This window comes from Papilio xuthus, unplaced genomic scaffold (assembly GCF_000836235.2).
Source record: "Papilio xuthus unplaced genomic scaffold, Pxut_1.1 DF827679.1, whole genome shotgun sequence".
NCBI lineage: Eukaryota > Metazoa > Arthropoda > Insecta > Lepidoptera > Papilionidae > Papilio > Papilio xuthus.
The window spans coordinates 4269418-4291254 of NW_013530970.1; the positions used below are offsets into that span (position 1 = coordinate 4269418).

At 36.0% G+C, this 21837-nt stretch overlaps 2 protein-coding genes across 3 annotated transcripts; one reads left to right on the forward strand and one right to left on the reverse strand.

Annotated features, from left to right (window-relative positions):
* Positions 1-706: 706 nt before the first annotated feature.
* Positions 707-16527, forward strand: Set1 (SET domain containing 1). 2 transcript variants are annotated; one of them, XM_013312311.1, is made up of 28 exons: positions 707-913; positions 1070-1306; positions 1755-2004; positions 2579-2919; positions 3202-3483; positions 4013-4112; positions 4648-4734; positions 5449-5579; positions 5804-5955; positions 6334-6473; positions 6770-6988; positions 7341-7500; positions 7809-7945; positions 8300-8500; positions 8825-9034; positions 9280-9395; positions 9742-9859; positions 9983-10067; positions 10315-10475; positions 10643-10755; positions 10857-11100; positions 11454-11631; positions 11740-11860; positions 12212-12512; positions 12780-12954; positions 13105-13211; positions 13325-13519; positions 13957-16527. In XM_013312311.1, exons 2-28 carry the CDS (start codon positions 1071-1073, stop codon positions 14128-14130), a joined length of 4734 nt encoding a protein of 1577 aa, XP_013167765.1. In that variant the 5' UTR covers positions 707-913; position 1070; the 3' UTR covers positions 14131-16527. The 2 variants fall into 2 exon arrangements, with proteins under 2 accessions (XP_013167765.1, XP_013167766.1); XM_013312312.1 differs by lacking the exon at positions 4648-4734.
* A 700-nt stretch (positions 16528-17227) lies between these two features.
* Positions 17228-21837, reverse strand: LOC106118030 (collagenase-like). Its single transcript, XM_013312587.1, has 8 exons — positions 21736-21837; positions 20793-20844; positions 20094-20253; positions 19598-19767; positions 19088-19189; positions 18524-18663; positions 17961-18075; positions 17228-17848 (listed from the first exon to the last, which is right to left on the reverse strand). Exons 1-8 carry the CDS (start codon positions 21781-21783, stop codon positions 17361-17363), a joined length of 1275 nt encoding a protein of 424 aa, XP_013168041.1. The 5' UTR covers positions 21784-21837; the 3' UTR covers positions 17228-17360.

Here is a 21837-nt window from a genome sequence, read left to right on the forward strand (position 1 = left end):
ATAACCAATTTTTTTATTTATTTCTTGAACAGTTTTCGCGAAACTAAAACTAAAGTTATTGTTATTACAAAACCCTATTATAGATTGATGAGAAAGTGATACTACTCAGTTTTTGTATACGTATATTACTTACAATAATAAGACTTAAAGAATAAAATCACAACAATAATATCCAGAAAATTCGGCAAATAACTTTTTACTAGCAACAATAAACTTCAACAAATTTGTCCAAAAAGTCCAAGGAATGAATTAATTAGTGCTTTTAAAATACTTTAACACCATTTATTACCAAAATAAAAACAGGAAAATTTCGAAAAACCTTATGAGTTAACAAATTATTATTTTATATGCGGTCTGTGGTAGCCCTCAAAGAGTATATAAAATATGGTAGACCTTGCAGAATGACAGTAGACAGTTTTGCCAATCTTTGAAGAATGCTTAAGTTCATAAAGTACAGAAATTATTGCAAAGAAATCGAACTTGCTAAAAACGGTACTTTATGGCAAACACTTCTGTGTAGTCAAATAGAAGTCTTGTTTTTTTAATTTAGTTTTTTTAATGTAATAAATTTTGTTTTGCATCGTAATTGAGTTTTGAAAAAATAGAAAATGTATTGAATTTACTGAATACATAATTATAAAAGTAAATATTATTCTGTGTCAGTACTGCTTGGTTCGTATAGCTTAGTTTAGTTCTAGTGGTCGTCACCATGGAGAGTGCTTGCTGTTGGAATATATTTTTTATTACGATATTCTCGTGTTAACTTTGTGATATTTTCTTTTTTTAGTATGTACATTGTAATAGTAAAGTTTGTTTTATTATTAAAGACGATGAATTTGCGTCACATTATTATCATTCGTTAAAAAGAAGAGAAATTTCATTTTTCTAACAAATTGTTTTATAAATATTTCAGGTTTGTTTTATTACTTATCCATAAAACAATGCAATTCGACATATTATTTTTGGCTTCAAAAATCATAAAACTGATGTTTTGAAACTGAAGACAAATTTCGTTGTAATTTGGTGAGGTTATGTACTAATAAAATTTCCCACTTATTTTTTGTTTCAGAATGAATGGAGGAATGGAGCATAGAACTCCAGGTCATAATGCTGTGCTTCACAAAGCACCTAAAAACTATAAATTGCTCATGGATCCGTGCCTTGTTAAAGGAGCAACAAAATTGTACAGATATGATGGTTGTGTGCCTGGAGACGCCAGTTATCCTCCGGTTCAGTGCAGAGATCCCAGGTCGCAGCTATCAAGAATATGGAATAAGATAGAATCAGCAGATTTGCCAATTCCTAGGTATTTCTTTCCATTTCAGATTCTCCTCTTATTGTAAAACTGTGCCAAACACAAATAAGAAATTCTTGTTTTTTCAAGGGTCTTGATGATATGTTAAGGGATGGAAAGTCTTAAAATAACTCAGAGAATGAAATGAACACAAATTTTTTAGTTGTATTAGCCAAATAATGGACAAAAATAGCTTAAATTTGTGACTTGTTGTCAAATATTTAGTTGCTTGCAATGAGCTCAGTTTATATAATGTAACGACTTTTTTGATCGTAATACCTTTCTCAAATAATGTTGGTTCCATAAAATAGTAATTGAAAGCAATATTTAAAGAAATTTCTTTAATTTTGGTTATAATCTTCTTTGTTTTTATTGTACTTTAACAGACAGTGCTACCAACATAACCTTAAAATGACATTTAGAAAGTTGCGGGAAATTTAAATACAAACATTAATTTCAGGTTTAAGATAGATAAAAATTACGTAGGCGTACCTCCTCAAGTAGAAATTACAATCGGGAATTTAAACGACAACATAGATAAGGCGTTTTTGTCAGACATGATGAATAAAGTTGGACCATATGAAGAATTGACAATATTTTACCATCCCGTTACTCATAGACATTTAGGTTTTGCAAGAATTGTATTTCAAGATGTGCAGTATTCTAAAATATGCATTGAAAAATACAATGGAAAATCAGTCATGGGTCAGGTATGTTTACTAAATTATTTATTTAATTTTTACTGATATAATCTTAATTATGTTTTTATTTAAATTGTTTACATTACGGTTACTTATTTGTTCAAACTAAAATTTATTAAGGAGAGCATTTTCATACATTTTACATGCACTCACTGCACATGGTTGACACAGGTGGAAGCCACAAATCACCTCTGCTTGCTTTTTGTGGCTGCGAATTTGTCCCATGTGCGGCAATCCTTAAATTTGAAAGTAGTTTCAAACAGTGTGCTTGGTTTTATAAAAGATTTCATAACAGCACTATTTCATTACATAAACACAATTGTAGGAAGTGATAATTCTTACACTACTCATTAGTGAGTGAGTTAGATTAGTGAGAAATCTCTATATCTCCTCCTCCATCCATAAGCTAGAAAGTTGGGTTAGAGAGAAACTTCTATAAGCAAGAAAAATGTAGCACTCCTTGGCACTCCTGCTTATCCAGGTTTAACTGTACATGTTAAGCGACACCATAGATTATACTTTTTGTATTTCCGAGTCCATATTTGTGATTTTGTCTGTGGTAAATTTAATTTATAATTTATAGGTGCTGGAGGTATTTCACGACCCATTTGGTAAGAAATGTCAGGAAATGTTTGAGGATAAGACAATGGATAGAAAGGCTCAGCCAGTTGCAACATCAACTTCGAAACTGTTAATACCGGAAGATGGTCGCTTGCCCAAGACGGAAGTGCTAAGTAAAAGACTTGAAGATACCAAGTTGACTGATAAGGTACAGGAGGGATACTCCAGATACAAGGAGGAACACAGTGATAGTAACACGCGCTGGTCTGATGAGGAGCGGGAGTACAGACATAGACATCGCAGCCGCAGTGAGCGGGACAGAGATAGAGATGGTGATAGAGACAGAGATAGAGATAAGGAACGGTGAGTAATCAAATAACTAAGATTATTTGTAAGGGCTTATTATGATCATATTAAAATTTAAATGACACGGAAAGACTGAATTTATAAATTTGTATGTTTAACATTTTTATTTACTTGCGCAAGCCGACGATGCCGAAGGAAATGTAAAAGGAAAGCAAGGTAACATTTAACAAATTGAAAACAATAAAATTTCAATAAAATACAAGTAATTATTTTCAAAAACAAGAAGTTTTCTAACTATGTTCATGTATTATTCCTGTTTTTTTTTATATATACAAACAGGCATAGAGAGCGATACGCGCGTAATACGAGCGACAACGAGACAGCGTATGCGGCATCGAATCACGGATCTAGCCACGCCCCCACACCTACGCCGAGTCATACCGCAACGCACACCGCACCGCTCGCCGCACCGCACACAGCAACGCATACCGCAACGCACGCCGCAACGCACACCGCACCGCACGTCAGCCACCCAGCCGCAATGCCGCCCGCCCTGCCCACTGAAGTGCCTTACACACCCACAGGACCGTTACCCTATGACCCCTACTATCATCAACAAAGGTATCTATATGATTCAAGTATTTATTTAAAATTTTACATTTAATATTACAGGAAATTAATTAATAGCCAATTTGTTATTCCAGACTATGTTCTATATGTATGTCAAATTTCAGCGAGATCAATGCAGCCTTTCTAGGAGAAACCTTCTAACAAACATAACATACATCCATCCATCTATTAATAGTATTACTAAGATTTTGACGTTTATAAAAAGGTTACTATGATGTCCTTGTTTGTTTCTAAGCAGTCAGTCCCGGACTCTGACTACACCCGAAAAGTACGTAAATTTTTTATTATGATTGTTTATACGGTGTGTTTTATAAATGACTCGCAGAAATCATTGCGCATGCGCAGGCAATGATTAATTTCCAATTTTAATGGTATTAGTCACGGCTTTTGATTAAGTTTTCTGTGTATTAAGCTAATTATTTTTATACGATACATTATTATTTCTTCAAAATAAATAAGTAGACAATAAAACAAATTTATTTAATTTTTTTAATTTTTATATTATGTTTTAACCTTCCAGCTACGCCTATGGTTATGGAGCGAGTCCTGCGCCGGGGGCGAGCGGTATGTGGTGGGATTGGAGACATCCTCACCACCCCTCGCATCATCATACACCACACGTGAGTCGTCATCATCACCTATTTACATACTAGGGTGATCACATCACATATTTTGACTTCACAGCTTGTATATTAAGCTACTACACGCTAATCAAAACATTTTGCATTTTTATCTGTTCAATAAAGTCTTATATAAACAAGATATGAACTGAAAGGAATAGAAAAATAATCTGTTCTTTTTTCGTATATCCTGAACTTTTTTGTATGACTTCCATTAAACTACATGCATGTTCATACATACTTATATAAATGTCTAATCTGCGATCACTCTTATATAACTTATTACTGTATATAAAACATTAATGTATTTCGTTTTTGTGGCTAAACAACAATTCATCCATTTTTAATATCATAACATATTTATGGTAAGATGTTCACACCATAGCTTACATTGTCTATGACAGCTGTCAAACTGTCAGTTTAACGTATTTTGACAAAGACAGCTGTCAATCTTGTAGTCTATGGTTCGCATATGCTCACCATAGTGATTGTCCGGAATTTTGTCTATGGCTGACGACGTGTATTGTGACTAAAGTCGGAGAGGCGGTCGGAGTCGTGGCCGACGCCCACAGCGACCGGCAAGCGCTCCCCGGAACCCAAGCCCAAGAAGACTAAGGAAAAGGTCGGCTTTGTACATGAAATATAAACAAATTCTACCTATTTTAAAAGTTAATTATATATAATTTTAACAGGTAATAGTTAAATTATTCAAACTTTGGTGAGACTTTATAATAAACTTATATAAAAACGGTTAAACACTCACGAATATTCGTCTGATGGCGGCACCGATTAGTTTCGAGCCCATCGGCCCTTTAGTGAGCTGAGGGCCGCGTCCGCGAAATAATACCCACTCACCATGATGAAGGGCCCCCGATGGGCTCGAAACTAATCAGTGCCGACACCGGACGAATATACGTGAGTGTTTAGTCGTTGTTATAGAAGTTTTTAGAAGAAATAATAGGTACAATTTGGTCAAATCAAATTGGTGTTGTAGTAGATTGCCTATATAATTTCACATATTTTACCACTGCATGTGCTATCACTAATTGCATGAATTAAATACTATACTAACATTTCATTATCATTTTTCAAAATCATATCACATACAAAATTGTTTAAATTGTCCTAGTTTTAGTCAAAAAAGTTATTGTTTATGCGCTGTCGAAGGAAATATTTATTTAAAAGGATTAAAATTATTGTAGAATTGTGAAGAAATTAGATTAAAAAAAACTGCTATAATCCAAATACTTGTAGTTGTTAGTGATGTTAGCATGTCTTAGTTCTTACTTCCACTAATTATTTGAAGAGGCTCTGATTATTTATGGTGTGTGTGAAGGAGTTGCCAGTGGAGCCTAAGAGTATAGAAACGGTGGAGCCCCCGCCTCCGGGGGTGGGTAGTGAGGGGGCGCCTGAACCAAAACCTCCCCCACCAGCTGAAGAGCCGAAAAATGTTGATCTCGACACTAGGTATGTTTATGGTTTAATAATTTTTTTAACACTTTATGGCCTTTTAATCTATGTCACATACCACATTGTATTTAAAAAATATAACAAAAAAAATTATTCTTTTCACCTATTTTATTACATTCTTATTTCTATAATCAATAAATACCATTTCCACTGGCGTTACACACAAATAGAGTTTCCACGTGTCCAATCGCTTAGTGGAAATGTAACTAACTGTCTACTAGGATCGCGATGTTGCTCTCCGGCGCGAGCGCGGGCGGAGGACTTGCGCCTCCTTTCCTCTCGCTTGGCATATCCTCGGAGGAAGAAGATGATGAGCGTCTGCCCGTCAACATACCGGACCTGGACACGCACCAACCACCATCTGATGATGAAGGTATCTCATTTTTATTGGTGTTCTATTGAAATCCTTAAATAGCTTGTTTCGCTTCCTCCGAGAAGGCCATATATGGCCCCATCCGAACGAGCCGTTTTCAAAATTCCATATACAAAATGTTTAAGAAATTAACAAACATTTATCTTACTAATATTATAGATGCGAATGTTTGGATGGATGTATGGATTAGAACTGCGGAACGAGTCAACGGATCTTGTTGAAATTGAAATATAGAACATAGTCTAAAAGAACACATAGACTACTAATAATTATTTTTTAATTCCGCCAGGAAGGTCGCGGGCTACAACTAGTATTTTTTAATTTATTGTATAACACAGTCGAAACCCAAGTTATAAATGTATATTTTTTGTCGTATAGGATCAGAGAGTGAAGACAGAGAGAGTATATTATCATTGAACTCAAAGAAGGATGTGAACCCAGAGCCGCTGTCGACCACACCCTCGCCCTTCCTAAACAGGGACTACTACCTCGAGTGCCTACAGGACACTATTGAAAGGGTCAGTTGAAATTATGTATTTTGTCCTTGGTACTCAAATTAAGTGCCAGGCTGATTTTAGTAATATCCATTTTCTAGTCTTAAAGAGAACTTAGATGGAGAAAAAAAATATAATTTATGGCATTTTTCAACCGAAAATTTGAGAATTATGTATATTTTATGGATTGCTTCAAGTTAGTAGTCTTATAAAGAAAGAAAAAAATCCAAAATCAATTAAATTAAAAATATAAGATAATTTCCTTCAGGCTCTTTGACTACAATAAAATCGTGTGTGTATACAACTATTATATTTTTCAGAGAATTAAAGAAGAAGAACGTAAGAAGTTACTAAGCGTGGAGATGGGAGATAAATTGGGATCAGATATATCGTCGTCTGAGGATGAGTTGCTGACCGGCGAGGAGCGGCGCCGCTCACCCGCTCCCGCGCCTGCCTCCGCTTCCGCCTCTGCTGCTCCCTCCGCCTCCGCCTCCGCTCACGCCTCCGATAAAGACAAAGATAACCTTGATGATGACCAGGTATGAGTTCTGAATATACCACGGACCTCTATACATGGATTTTTTCTTATATTTATTTTTTTCCTATTTGAATTTCGTTATTAACTGCCAGTAACATCAACAGACGCGTTTTAGTCTGAACGAAGCAATAGCCGTCACTTCCAAACAATGACCTATCCATTTATAGAGATCACAGTAAACACAAGTTGTAGGTCATATGTATAGATCTGTGCAGTTGTACGCCAAACCTATACTTTGAAACCAAAAAAATAGACATCTAAGGGAAGGCCTAAATATGTATAATTTAACAAATTAAAATTATTGTCTTACTGTATTACTATTTGTAAGAAAATATTTAATGTCCTTTCACCAGATGTCGCTGTCATCTCTATCATCGACGGAGGCTAAAATAGAGGAACAGGTGCCGGTGGAGGGATACTTTTACCCCGCGCCCCCGCACCCGCACACCGCGCAGCCACACCCACATGCGCACGCGCATCCGCACTACTACCAGCACATGTGGCCGCCTACAGGTAACCACTATAGTTGTATTAATATTTCATATTTAACATGTTCCAAGCCGCAAACTGCCTTAAATATTTTCTATCTTCAAAATCAAAAGGTCGTCTTTCTTAACTTGGTTAAGCACTTTCATACAGATGTAATAACAGTTTCACAAGTACTTCCCACGGAAGCTAATATAGTTACCTACACTGGTTTATTCCTATTTTTTAGTTTTATTTAAGGTCGTGTTATTATGTTTATTGAGTTTTATCTATGTTTATTTAGTACGTAAGCAATGAAAATGAAAATAAAAAAACGAATGTAATTTGTAATCCAGCGTACCATCCGCCGGCGTACCCGGGGGCGGGGCCGGGGGCAGAGATGGCGTTGGCGTACGGCGGCGGCTACCCCGCGCCCGTGATGCCCCACCACTACCCACACCACGCCTACCCCCAGCCCGCACAACACGCACAGGTACACACACAGACACAGAAACACAAACCCACACATATGCTATTAAAAAAAACGATCAAATTATTTGTTAAACTTTGATGGTTTTTTTCATATTTAATAGCTTTTCCCGTGACTCTGTCTGCGGGGAATTAAATAAAAAACTTTATTAATAGCCTATGTCTTTTAATAGGTTATGTTCTACATTTATGCCAAATTTAAACCAGATCCATTAAGCCGTTATGGAGATAACTATTAACAAACATACATCCAGATAAATATCTGGAATTTATAATATTAGTAAGATTACTAACACAAAAGAAGTGGCGTAGAACAAAAAAAAATAGAACGCATATTTACTTCCACCCTTATTTCCAGGAGTTAGACAACCCTTACTTCTCAACAATAAATAGGGTGATAGATCGCGTCACGACGGAATTAAAGCAAATACTAAAGAAGGATTTTAACAAGAAGATGATTGAAAGCACAGCGTTCAAGAGTTTCGAAGTATGGTGGGACGAGCAGAGCCGGAAAGTGCGAGCGCCCAAGACAAAGGAGGAGGCGGGCCAGCCGTTACAGGTAAAAAAACAAAGCTCCTTATTCGCGGTTTAAAAGTAGTTAGAGAATTGAATTAACTACCCATTTAGTGTATGTATTTATGAAATGTTTTCGTAATTTCATTGTGTACCACAAATTAATGACATTTCGAGTGTTTCCCGTTGCTCTGATCGAATAACATATAAGAATACTAGCTGTCTCCTGCGACTTCGTCTGTGCCTTTGTGTCAGCAAGCCGAAAATAAGCCGTTTTGAAGATACATTCTAACAAACATACATCCATCCAAACATTCGCATTTATAAAATTTAGTATGATAAATTTAATATATTGGTGTTTTCTTTCCAGGATATCTCAAATAAGAAAGAAGAGACAGTGGATTCCATAAAGTCTATAATGGAGTCTAGAGACCTAGGTCTAGAACTAGGTGGGTACGGTGTCGGTATTGGCCTAGGTCTCCGTGCCACAATACCTAAAATGCCTAGCTTCAGACGCAAGAGGAAAATACCTTCGCCAGTTGTTATGGATGAAGACTCTTCAAAACGTCTTAGTGATCAGGTAAAGATTGAGATTTTTATTACCCCTTAGTGTTGGTAATTTACTCTCAATTTGTTCTAAGGAGCTAATCAAGGTTTTTGAGTGCGAAAAGCGAGCCACAATCACAAATAAATTGTTGTTTTGTTCTTAGTTTACTTCTATTAGTAAATTGATTGCACTTTATGATTAGAAATGTCTTTATTTTTAACCTATTCTGACTTGGCTGTAAATTTATATATACGTAATATATATGTAAATGTTTCCAGGAAGAAATGGTGCAGAACTCTGACGAGGAGAAGGAAGTTCCCACCAGTCCGAGGAGTAGGACGACTGGTTCTTATCTCTCAACCAGCAGGAGACGGCAATCCAGTAGTTCGTCCAGGTATGTTGAATATCCAGTGTCGTAACACGTTTATTGCTATTCCTTTCTTTCTCTTTGAGAATAAAAGAGACAGCAATACAACAACATAAAAAGGCATAGATAAAATTGCACTCAAAGGTGCGATTTCGTGAGACATGGCATAGTCATATATGGCAATCGTTATGAGACAAAATAGTACTGCAAATGCTGCTGCCGTTTGTGGTTTTCTGCGTGCAGTGAAATCGCACCTTAACTTGTAACAAATTTCCATACATAACATCGTCTTATCGCGTCTGAAAAAAACTGAGATATATTTTGATATAAATACTTCTGCAATGTTATATATAAGTGTTTTCGTTGTGTGCAGGTCATCATCATCATCATCATCTCGGTCGTCATCATCAGACTCTGTGTCTGCGGGCAAGGGTGCTGCGATTCGCATCTACTCTGATTCCGACGATGATTCCGAACTTGATGAGTCTCAGGTATTTACAAGAATATGTCACGTTAAAATATAAATATCGTCTATTTTGTAATCTAACTGGGATACATTTTTGACTAATTTTGAATTTAATCTCCTTTAAAATTAGGTATATTTTTCTTTGCAGTTCAAGGTTGTGGCTAATAATAAGGAAAGGCTTAGAAGGGTCTACTCATCGTCTTCAGACAGCGAAGAGGAACAGAGCAGGAGAGGTCAGTTGTATATAAAATATTAGTGTCTAGAAGTTTCTATTAGTTACGGAACAGTTCTACAATGAAAAGGTTTTTTTCCAGATAAAATCAAAAGATATTAAACGGAATTTAAAGCATATTAATAATAGAAAAGCTACGCATATATTTCAGTTTTCTATCAAATCATTCCTGAATTCTAACTTAAAAATAAGATAAGATAAAGCTATTGAGACCATGTATAAAAACTCAGTACTTCAATATTTTCCAGAAAAAACTCCAATACCGCCTGTGGAGATGGACGAGGCGGGCGAGGAGTTAGCACCGAGCTCTGAGCGGCTCGGCTCACCAATACTCTCGCCGGAGGAGGAACCTCGTGACTTACTTCTCGATCGGGTCTACTCTGACTCAGAAGAGGAGAGAGAATACCAGGTAAATATACTAGAATTATATATTGTTAGATGGTCAAAATAGTTCGAGAGTCTTAGTCCAAGAGTCGACTATGAGTATTTTACCCTAAGGAAGCTGTTAGAAAGGAGAAAAAGTGAAATATTTCCTATTCTGTGGTTCCTTAAAGTAAATAAATATTCTTTTAATAGGAAAGAAGAAGAAGAAATACAGAATACATGGAGCAGATCGAAAGGGAGTTCCTAGAAGAACAGAGAAGAAAGTTGGAAGGCGACACGAGGCCAGACAAACCGCCTGATGATGGGTACATACATTCAAAACATTTTTAATCGCATGATAATAGATTTAAATTTGTTTTATATACATAAATTTTATCTTTTATTAATGTCTATTTTATTTTAACAGTAAATTAGACAATAAGGCAGAAGAAAGAAGTAGTCCATTGAAGAATCATTTGAAATCACCTGAAAAAAGTAAAAAGGCGGACGTGGAAGAGGGAGAGATCACGTCAGATGAGGAGCCGCTTGAGGTTCGGCGGAAGAAGGAGAAGAAACAGAAGAAGAAAGAAGATAAGAGACAGAGATTGGTGTCTGTTAGTGATGAACATAGTTACACGGAATCTGGCATCGGTCTCAATGGTGTTAAAGATGTAAGTCTAGACATAACCAATATAATAATAAACTAGTTATCGCCCGCGACTTCGTCAGAATTAAAAATAATTACATTACATAGAAATATTAGCTATTATATACATAGTACATATGAGTTAACTTCCAGTGAAATTTCTATCAAAATCGGTCTAGCCGTTTCTGGGACTACCCGTACGAACCGCACATTTGTAGCCTGACAGACACACAACAATTAAAAAAAATTCGATGTCAAATAAATCATTTTTAAATATGGAATTTTCTGTAGATAAATCTTTATATCGACAGTGAATATCTATTTAAAGTTTAATAGATTTAAAGTAAGATATAACAAGCCTATGTATTACGTGTGCAGACAAGCTGTGCGTTGTCGGAGACTTCCTCGCCGCAATCCCAGGCGTCTCAAGCATCGCAAGCATCACAAGTCGCGCTCGACCACTCCTACTGCCGCCCGCCGCCTGACCTGCAGCCTGCCACGCCCACCACACCAACCACGCCCACACGTCTCTCAAACCATCTGCACCACGACCATGGTCAGTAAACAACACTATACAACCAAACCTACTCAATATACCTATTATAGGTTTCCGAGAAAAAATTTCTGTACCAAACTAACTATTGTGAATTAATTTAATATTCAGGGTACACCTGGATGGCGGAACCGAAGAGCGAGACGCAACAGGAAGAAATCAAGCCTAAGAAAGAGAAAAGACCTTACAAACGCAAGCATGAGACCAAGAAGTTGGCGGAGATACAAAACAAGTGAGTATATAATGAATCCTGAGTATGAAATGAATTACTTTCACTAAAAACAGTCCCTCACTTATCATAGTAAATCTACACTAATGGACTACATTGGTGACCGCTTATCTATGTTAAGAATTTGATATTACAAGCTAAAGCCCACGACTATGTGGAAGGGAACGACGCGGAATACAAAAGAATAGTAACCCATGTGTTCTTCCAGAATATATTTTACATCTATGCCAAATTGCGGCGAGATCCATGCAGCCGTTCTGAAGATACTTTCAAACAAACATCCATCCATCTAAACATTCGCATTTATAATATTGGTAAGAAGTAAGATTGATAAATAAGTAAAAATATTAACAGATTACACGAGACGGTGGAAAGCGGTGCGTCAAGTCCCGAAGCGGTATCACGGGGTATGACGTTCCCGGCGCGCGACATGATGGCGGAGATGCAAGTGATGTACGAGTTCCTGACACGTGGCGTGGACCGCGAGGACGTACGTCTGCTGCGGCGCGCGTACGAGGCGCTACTGGCGGAGGACGCGCACGGCTACTGGCTCAATGACACGCACTGGGTCGACCACCCCCCCACTGACGTCGTGTACGCCCCGCCCCCCCGCAAGAAGTACAAGCGTCAACCCAACATGTATGAAGACCTGCAGGTAACTAAGTCATATCTACAAATATAGGCAGATCGTAGGCAACTACCTTTTTTCTATCAAACCCACTACTTTAAAAGTGTTTGTTAGTATGTATAACTTCGTCGTTGTTTGTCTGGTCGAAGAATAAAAAAAACAAATCTATGGTACTCCTGCATACATCAGCTACCTTCCAATAAAAGTCCCGTCAAAATCGGTCCAGCCGTTTTTGAGATTACCCGGATCAAACGCAGACTTGATTGACGGACAAATTCTTGTGTTGTTGTACAGGGCCACTCTAGCGGTGCAGCACGTACTGAGGGCTACTACAAGATGGAGGCGCGGCTGAAGGCCAAGTACAAGTACCATCACGGGCGCGGAGCCGCGGGTGATGACAAGCGTCCCAGCAAGATGCAGCTCTCCCGCGAGGCGCGCTCCAACCAGCGCAGGCTGCTCACTGCATTCGGTACGATAACTTCACACCCCTAATGAATCAAGGGTACACAGAGACTACCACTTTTAACGCAGTCCTGGCCCACTTCTCTTTCATAATTATACAAACTACAAAGTCAACTTGCGTAAATTTTGTACTCATCGGGTTATTTTTGCTACTCAGGTACTGATACGGACTCGGATCTGCTCAAGTTCAATCAGCTAAAGTTCAGAAAGAAGCAGCTGAAGTTCGCCAAGTCTGGTATACACGACTGGGGCCTGTTCGCACAGGTATTGATTACTTTGTATTATAATTTAGTCGGTTTATGTCAGATGAATTATTTGATTGCCTTTTTCTTCTATAAAAAAATCTCTATTAAAAATTTATTTGTATGTGTGTTTAGGAGCCGATAGCTGCAGACGAGATGGTGATAGAATACGTGGGTCAGATGATCCGGCCGATAGTTGCGGATGTACGCGAGGCTCAGTACGAGGCGACAGGCATCGGCAGCTCATACCTGTTCCGTATAGACCTCGACACTATCATAGATGCAACCAAGTGCGGCAACCTCGCGCGATTCATCAACCACAGCTGCAATGTGAGTCATACACACACCTATACATGGATATACGTATACGTACACACACACGTGGACGCGTTCGTGCACGCACACTTGAATAATCGCGTACGCATATGTACGTGTTTGCGCACGCGTCATTTTAACTCTTCTTTCGATTTACTAATGCTTTTGCTGGCGACTCCGTCCGCACGGAATAAAAAAAATGTTTGTATTATTTCTTTCAGACTATGTTCTACATCTATGCCAAATTTCAGCGAGATCCGTTGAACCGTTTTGAAGATACTTTCTAACAAAAATCCATCCATCCATACATGAATCCAAATATTTGCATTTGGTACATTAGTAAGATGAAATTGATATATGCAGATTTACAAATTTTACTTTTTTATTTCACTATGTAAAAAAAATATTCCATTTGAATTCATATTAGATAATGACTAATCTGTTTTTTTCAGCCAAATTGTTACGCAAAGATAATAACGATAGAGTCTCAGAAGAAAATCGTGATATATTCAAAGCAACCTATAGGAGTAGACGAGGAGATCACTTACGACTACAAGTTCCCTCTAGAAGACGAGAAGATACCCTGTCTGTGTGGCGCGCCTCAGTGCAGGGGCTTCCTCAACTAAACCACGCCCCTCGCCCCGCCCCTCGCCACGCCCCGCACAGGGGATGAGACAAATCGGACAGGAAACGAGACAGTGCACAAAGGAATCCTTAATGTCAGTGCTTCTTGGATTTTTTATGTTGGACATGTGTAAAATCTTTTGGTTCAGTGTTTTTTTTTAAAGCTTTAGTTATAATTTTTCTTATTGAAATTCGTTAATACGCTTTTTAAGTAATTATGAAGACTAATTAATTTATTGGAAAGTAAGATTCATATCAAATACAATTCGAATCGTTTACTCTTTTTTGGGAAAGCTAAGGGAATATTTTAACAATACGCTGATAATTTAATAACTGTTCTTATGAGAAATATTATTTTTATTGGCACCATTTTTAAGGAGTTTGTTAAATAAAAGCACAATGTAAATAATGAAATAGTTATCAAAGAAAATGGTGGTGGAAAGCAGTGACTGTTTTTTTCAATGTGTCATTATCATTATGTCGCTTTGAATTCGAATTAGTATAAGAAAGTCACTGGATGGCTCAATATTGATGTAATAGAAACAAAATGTTGCCTAACATCGATGGAAATTAGGTCTATACAGATTGAAACTAGATAATAGACATTCACAGACTTTGGTGGTAAAAATTGTGGTCTTATTTTTAATACTTTATAGTACTCATCATGAATTAATATGTGAAATTAGCAATAGTGTTTTGTCTCTTTCGCACTTATTGTCTCGTAAGCATCTATCTCGCTCATATTGTAAAATGACAAGTCTGTGATGGAGACGATACGTTTTGTCTCTTTCTCACCTGTGTTCGTGGTTATATATCTGTCTCGTTCACTTTCTGAAATGTTTAAACTGTGTTTGGAGCTAAATTCATACAGTTTCGTGATGAGTATTCAACAAACAGGAATGAAATATTTATTAAATCTTGTTCCGTATGAATTAAAAATGGCGATGTGTAGACCAAAATATTACTATAAAGTTCTATGACGGAATTCAAAGAACTGTCCTGTAGACCAAAAATGTGTCGCAAGATCCTTGTCTTATTTTCTTGTAATGTTTGTTCTTTTATTATATTTTCTATGTTTATGTAGGAATCTTGTGATACTTTTTGAGATAGACAGAGGGCGCTAGTGGTCTGTCATAATTTAGTTTGACTTATGGCCATAGTGGGCATAAGTCAAACTAAATTATGACGGATTAAGTCGGATTGTGACAAAGGTTCTTACCGAAGATTTGTAATACAGTGACACTTGTAATGAGACTATTATGTATTAATACAGAAGAGAAGAGAAGTAATACAGAATTATTCCGGTAATACTATTACTGCAGTAATTCTACGGTAATATAATGTAATCTCAAAAGAGGCAAGGTTGTATGTAATTATTAAATTATGTAATATTTCGCAAGGTAGAGTCGATTTGCAATTTTGATAAATTTTTTTTATAAAATTTGCAAAGTGAAGATTAAGTGCCGCATTCAGTTATTTAATGGTTAAACAATTGCTTGGTGTTAAACTAAAGGAGATCCTTAGTGGACATTTAATGACTAATTGCGGTAGTATCTGTTGTTTAGTCAGTCTGTCTAGAATCTAGATTTTGTCAAATAGCTCTTCCTATAAAGCGATGTTTACGACAAATTCTGACGAATGTATATTTAATATAAATTTATAACATTTTTTTATGTATTGAAAATATGAATTTGTCTGTATGTATGTATGGAACGTGTCTAGTATGATAAAATCCCAGTGTAATTTGACTAAATCAGTTCTTGAAATGTAATCAATTGTTGCTAAACTTGACTGAATCTAAGATAATTTACTAGGTAAGTGTGTTTTTATTGTCTTAAAACTTGTATAAAAACATAGTCAAGTCATGTTAAGAGTTGGACAGATCGGACAACCAATCGGCCCAATATGAATTTTCCTTTCCCATTGGACCGATTTAATTCATAAAAAGACCCATTGCTTTCATTAATAAAAGTAGAGAAAATATTTTTTTTATACAAGTTTTATAATAGTTTAATTACACAGTAATCTTAAGTTGCTGATACAAAAACATATTGATGTCTCAATTTTTTAAAGGAAAATGAAAGAGATGACGATATGTTTCTGTTAATGTTTCGGCAGTGTAAACATCGGACATAATGCTGTATAATTTCTTGTACATTATATCTTTGTGAATATTAAAAATATAGTTCTGCTTGTCAGATTTTAGTACATGTTGTAAGTACATGGCATTGTTTGATATCGGAGTGTTCTGTCTGTAACTTCAGTGTCCTGTCTACATTATAAATTTAATCTCTGTGAGAGATGCTCTGTGATGGGATATCAAATGTATACCAGACTCTGATCTTCACCTAATGTAATGTAAAATGTAATAAGATTGTAAATAAACGATTCCAAGAATATTTTTTTGTTTTTTTTTTTTATTAAAATTTAAAAACTTGATAGTGACTCATTGGAAAATTTTTAATTTTTCAATTGAAAGACTTAATTAAAAAAAAACAGATATGTCAAATTTCATACATGGCGGCCATTGCTACACTTTATTTCATAAAAAGTGTGGGATAAAATGATGTTAAATAAGCGTATCCTTATGATGTAAGTTTATTTTTTTTATATCACAAGATGGCAAACGAGCGAGCGGCCACCCGAAATCGCTGATACAGTGAAGTGACCGTTGCCCATAGACATACGCAATTGCATATGCGTTGCCTACCTTTCATCGACGGAGGATGCACAGAAAGAAAATATATTCCCTTTCTATGCATCCTCTCATCCGGAAAGTCCACTTCCACTTCCCATCCTTTCCTTATAAGGAAAAGGTGGGAAGGGAAAGAGGACTAAATTAGGCCTTCGGGACGCACACTCATCAGACGAAACGCGGAATTACTTCCACTTGACGCCTGTCTTCTGTGTGGTCGTGGTATTTCACCGGGCGAGCCGGGCCAATTCGTGCGAAGATGTTAAAGCGGGCTCTACCACTGTTAAATTATTTAAATAGTTACGAGAAAAAAGAAGTTTGACCATAAACATATTGAATTTTAAAGACTTTAAGTTTGTCTATGGTTACAGGGTTGGATTGAAAAGTATAATAAAACAATTGCATAATAAATAGCATATAATATTACTTCTAAAACCTCACGAATGAAACAAAATCATGTTTTTGTGGAGTGGAAATCCACGGTTATAATAAATACGTTAAATAGAAAACAGAATAATTTATATTCTGGAAGAGAAATTAAAATCTGATTTTATGTTCATGTTCGTGCTGGTGTTTGTGTTTCTTCTGGTTCTTTTGCAGCTTGACCTTCACTTTGACCTTGACCTCTAACTTCTTAGCCAGCTCTGCAAGTTCCGGGTCTTCTTCGGATTCGGAATCTGAATCCTCTTCCTCAGGTTCCTCGGTAGTTGATGGTGTTGTGGTGGGGGCACTAGTGGTTGTGTTTGATGGTGGGCTTGGTGTGGTCACTGTGGGAGTTGTCGTGGTTGTTGTGTTTGGTGGTAAGCTTGTGGTTGTCGGAGCAATAGTTGTATTAGTTGTTGTCGGGGCAGATGTAGTGGTTGTAGGTGCTGCTGTAGTTGTGGTAATTGTAGGTGCTTGTGTAGTTGTCGTGGTTGTTGTGGTGGTAGTTGTAGTTGTTGGAGGATCTTCCTCAATGAGATTATCAAAGTCAATTTGAGTAACTTCTGTGAACCAGCTGTGGAATGGTCCGGGTCTCGCGAAACCTGAGTAATTGAAAGTTATTACATTAAACAGTTTTCTCTCTCACAAAAAAAATCCCTAAAATGAGCAGCAATATAAACAATGTATTTTCACCAAAAATGAATATAATATTACCTCCAGGAAGTCCAGAATGGCATCCCCAAGGCACTTGAGCTACGAATGAGCTGACACCAATGAGAGTGGGCACGTCATCTGACCCGCGGTGCACCAGCGGCCCGCCGCTGTCGCCCTGGTACAATGCAATAAATTAAATAATAACCTAAATATCAAATAAAGAGAAAAATAACTTTAATTCGACTGATTTTAGTGATATTATAGCAAAAGCAAGTTTCGCAACCAACTTTAAATTTTATCTAATTTATTTTTATATTACCATATCGCTGAGGGATATTGTAGCTTTCAAAAAAGTTTTTAAGTTAAAAAAAAAATCTTAAATTGGTTCAGAAGTTTCAAAGATTATTCAATGCAAATAAACCATCAAATGTTTTCTCTTTATAGATAACAAATAACTAAAGGGTTAAGAAATATTTAACTATAAAACATATATTAAACTGAGTAAGTAAGAAGATAAATTACATTTACATCACAAAATTTAAAAAAAAGTTTAAAAAGTTGCAAATAAAACTAAATTTAAAATTCCTTAGATCAACATGGCTAGATTATAAAGCGACACTAACCTGACAGATAGACTGAGAAGTGACGTTGAAGAAGCGCGCGCAGATCGTGGTGGAGGTTATGATAGCTCCGAATGTTGACGCACAGGATGGGTTCGAAACACCGCGAAGATAAACCCAGTTCAATACTTCAGGACTGTTTCCTGATTTAACATATTTAAAGTAAAAAGTTATTAAAAAGGCTCTTGACAGACGGACAACAAAGTGATCCTGTAAGGGTTCCGTTTTTTTCCTATGAGGTACGGAACCTTAAAAACAACCAAAATAACACTAATTTATTTCTATAACACTTGGGAAAAATATACAATCAAATAATAAATCACAATTCGTAATCGGTTGATATGGATAATAATTGGACATATCTAAAAAGTCATCGTGGGTTTCTGAGACCAAAATCTCTGTATAAAACATATGATGGATGACTATCCCTCTCATTATCATGGACAAAATAGAGACAACAATATGTTTTAAGCGGAGATGTTGGTATCGTAAAATCACGGTAAGTCGGGCAAACATAATTATGTCATAGATTAAGTTCTTGAATATTATTTTTTAATCTGTACTGACCTTCAGTCCAAGTCCTGCCGTGTCCGCTGGCGTAAAGTACCTCGCCTTCGTAGTTTCTGTACGCATCAGCAGCGGGCTGGATACGAATAGCTTTCAAGTTTGCTACAAAAGTCATTAAAAGATATAAATTTAATAAATACATGCATGTTTAAAAAAAGATGCTTTAATATAGCACTCATTTATACAGTTACAAGCTGTCGCCCGCGACTCCGTCTACAGCAATTAGAAGACTATATATTCTTCCAGAATATGTTCTACAGATATGACAAATTTCATCGAGATCCATGTAGCCGATTTGGCCTTCAAACAAACATCCATCCATCTAAACATTCGCATATGTTTCAGAAGCCAAACCCTTACCCTAATCATTAAGTCGATTTTACATTCAGTGCCAAAAGAAAGAACAATTATGTACATGAAATAAAAAAAAAAACTAAATAAATAAAAAACATTTTATACAAAAATACTAATTGTTTTTGCTTATGTAATATCATAATTATTTTGTCTTACCTGAATACGTGACAGGGTTAGGCAGACGGGCAATACTGATGTCATTGGGCTGCACTTGTGTCGGCAGCAAGTCGTTGTAAGATGGATGATTGTACCACTCAGTAGTCTCCGATATGTATTCGGGACGTGTCAGATTAGTGACACCAGCGCGGACTACCAAGGTCACAGCACTGTTAAGAACAAGGAACAATTATTAAACCCTTTTTTTTTCTTTCAAATAATATTTTGAAGTAGATAATGGCAGGGGTTAATAATAGGGACGTACTTGTTTCCTGTCATAATAAAGCCACTTCTAAATTACATACCTTTTTTGGACTGCTTAACTATCCATTAAACTTCTTTGAGTACAGCAGTTACCTTTGCGTTTATAATATTTGTAGAGTATTTGCGGCTACTAAGTCTAAGTCGCTAAGGAAAGCTACGTCTAGATTGCTTTCAGATGTTGTGAGCAATTAACGTTATTTGCAGTCTGTATATACGTGTTAATGTAACAAACCCAGCAGTGCAATGAGCAGCCGTGATGAGCCAGTTGCGGTGCACGATGGAGGCGCCGCATGCGTTCACGATGCCCAGCCGGAACACCATGCGGAGAGAGGCGTGGTGAGGATGCTGCCCCGGACGAGCCTCCCATCCCGATACGATACGGGAGTCATCGCCTACATTACAAATATAATCTCAATCTTAACAAAACTTTCTCTTTCAAAAACTTCTAATTAAACAAAAAACTCTCTGTATTATTATTTCATATTTACTAAAAGTTTGGTACTTTTGAGCGCCCTCAAGTACAAATACTAACCATCTCGTAATCTAACTAAAGTAAAAAAAAGTCTCAAGTCAACTATCTAAAGCTGACACTTAGGGTCATTTAACGTTACTTAAGTAGTTCCGTCATGTTAATTTCTCGTATTTAATGTATACACTAAGAGACGACTAACATAAAAAAAATGTTAATCACGATTGTCGACTCTGAAGCGACCGTATAAGCTTACCTTCAGATTTCCTTAGTACGGGAAAATATTAATTTTATCATTATTATCAAAAATAACATGGAAATGTGTAAACGTGACTCAATCTAACAATCTATCAAATTATTATAATCTGGTAAAATTACTGATTGTCTACAAATCTGGAAAATTCACTATGTAATTAGATAAATATTTGCGATAAAGATAAAACATAGTAATATTATACTTACTTTTTTTATTTACATTTTCAATAAAGTCTGGCTTTATGAATACCGCTGAAGCCTAAAAACAAAATAAAATATTTAGAATAAAAAAAACTCTATGGCCACTTTTACATTTCTTTATGATAATAAAGTTATGTTAAGAATTATGAAAATCGGACCAATAGGGGCAGAGTTATCGACGAACAAAAATAAAAAAAACATACAGACGAATTGAGAACTTCCTCCTTTTTCAAGTCGGTTTAAAAGTACCCAAAAAAGACACTATCATAAAATGTTTATTTTATATTTATTGACCATGTAAAATTAAGAATTAATGATTTGAATTGTTATAATTTCCGGGTTTGTGCAAATTAATTTACGATTTATCTGTTTCTAAATTCATCATTTTTTTTTTCAAAATCCCTTTTTTTAGTTTTAATTGTGGTTTGTTATGATTTATTTATCGGCTTATTTATACTTAATACGTCATCCAATTAAAAATATGATAGAAAGGTCGTATCTTCAGATCTTTATAGTCGAAATTATCATCGAACGATATTATTGACGTCATATTTGCATCCTCCAAAGAGTAATTAATGTTTCCTAACATTTAAATAAGGAATAACTTTCGAGACAAAAATGAAACGAAAATTATGTTAACTACACACTACTGATATGATTAATTTTAGAACGATTAAACATAGGTTTGGATTTACCACATTTAAATGAGTTTAACGAGGTCCATTTTTATGGCAACTCTAGCTTTTAGTTGTTTTAAATATTTTATTAAATAACCGTTAAACTACGTTTCCCGATGTTAAGAATTAGACGGCATATTCCTCATATCATTAGCTATAGAACTAGCTTAAAAAGAAATTTATTCATTAGGTTAATATTTATTTTGTTCTATTAATTTTAATTAAATTGATATATTAATAAATATTAAAATAAAAGTTAGAAAATATCTTACCAAATTAATGGCTAAAGCTATTAGGAGTATAGCCGTTTTCACTAACATCTTCACCCTTACTGAAGGCGTTTAGAAAATTAAAGCCCGTTAACATATGTTGTT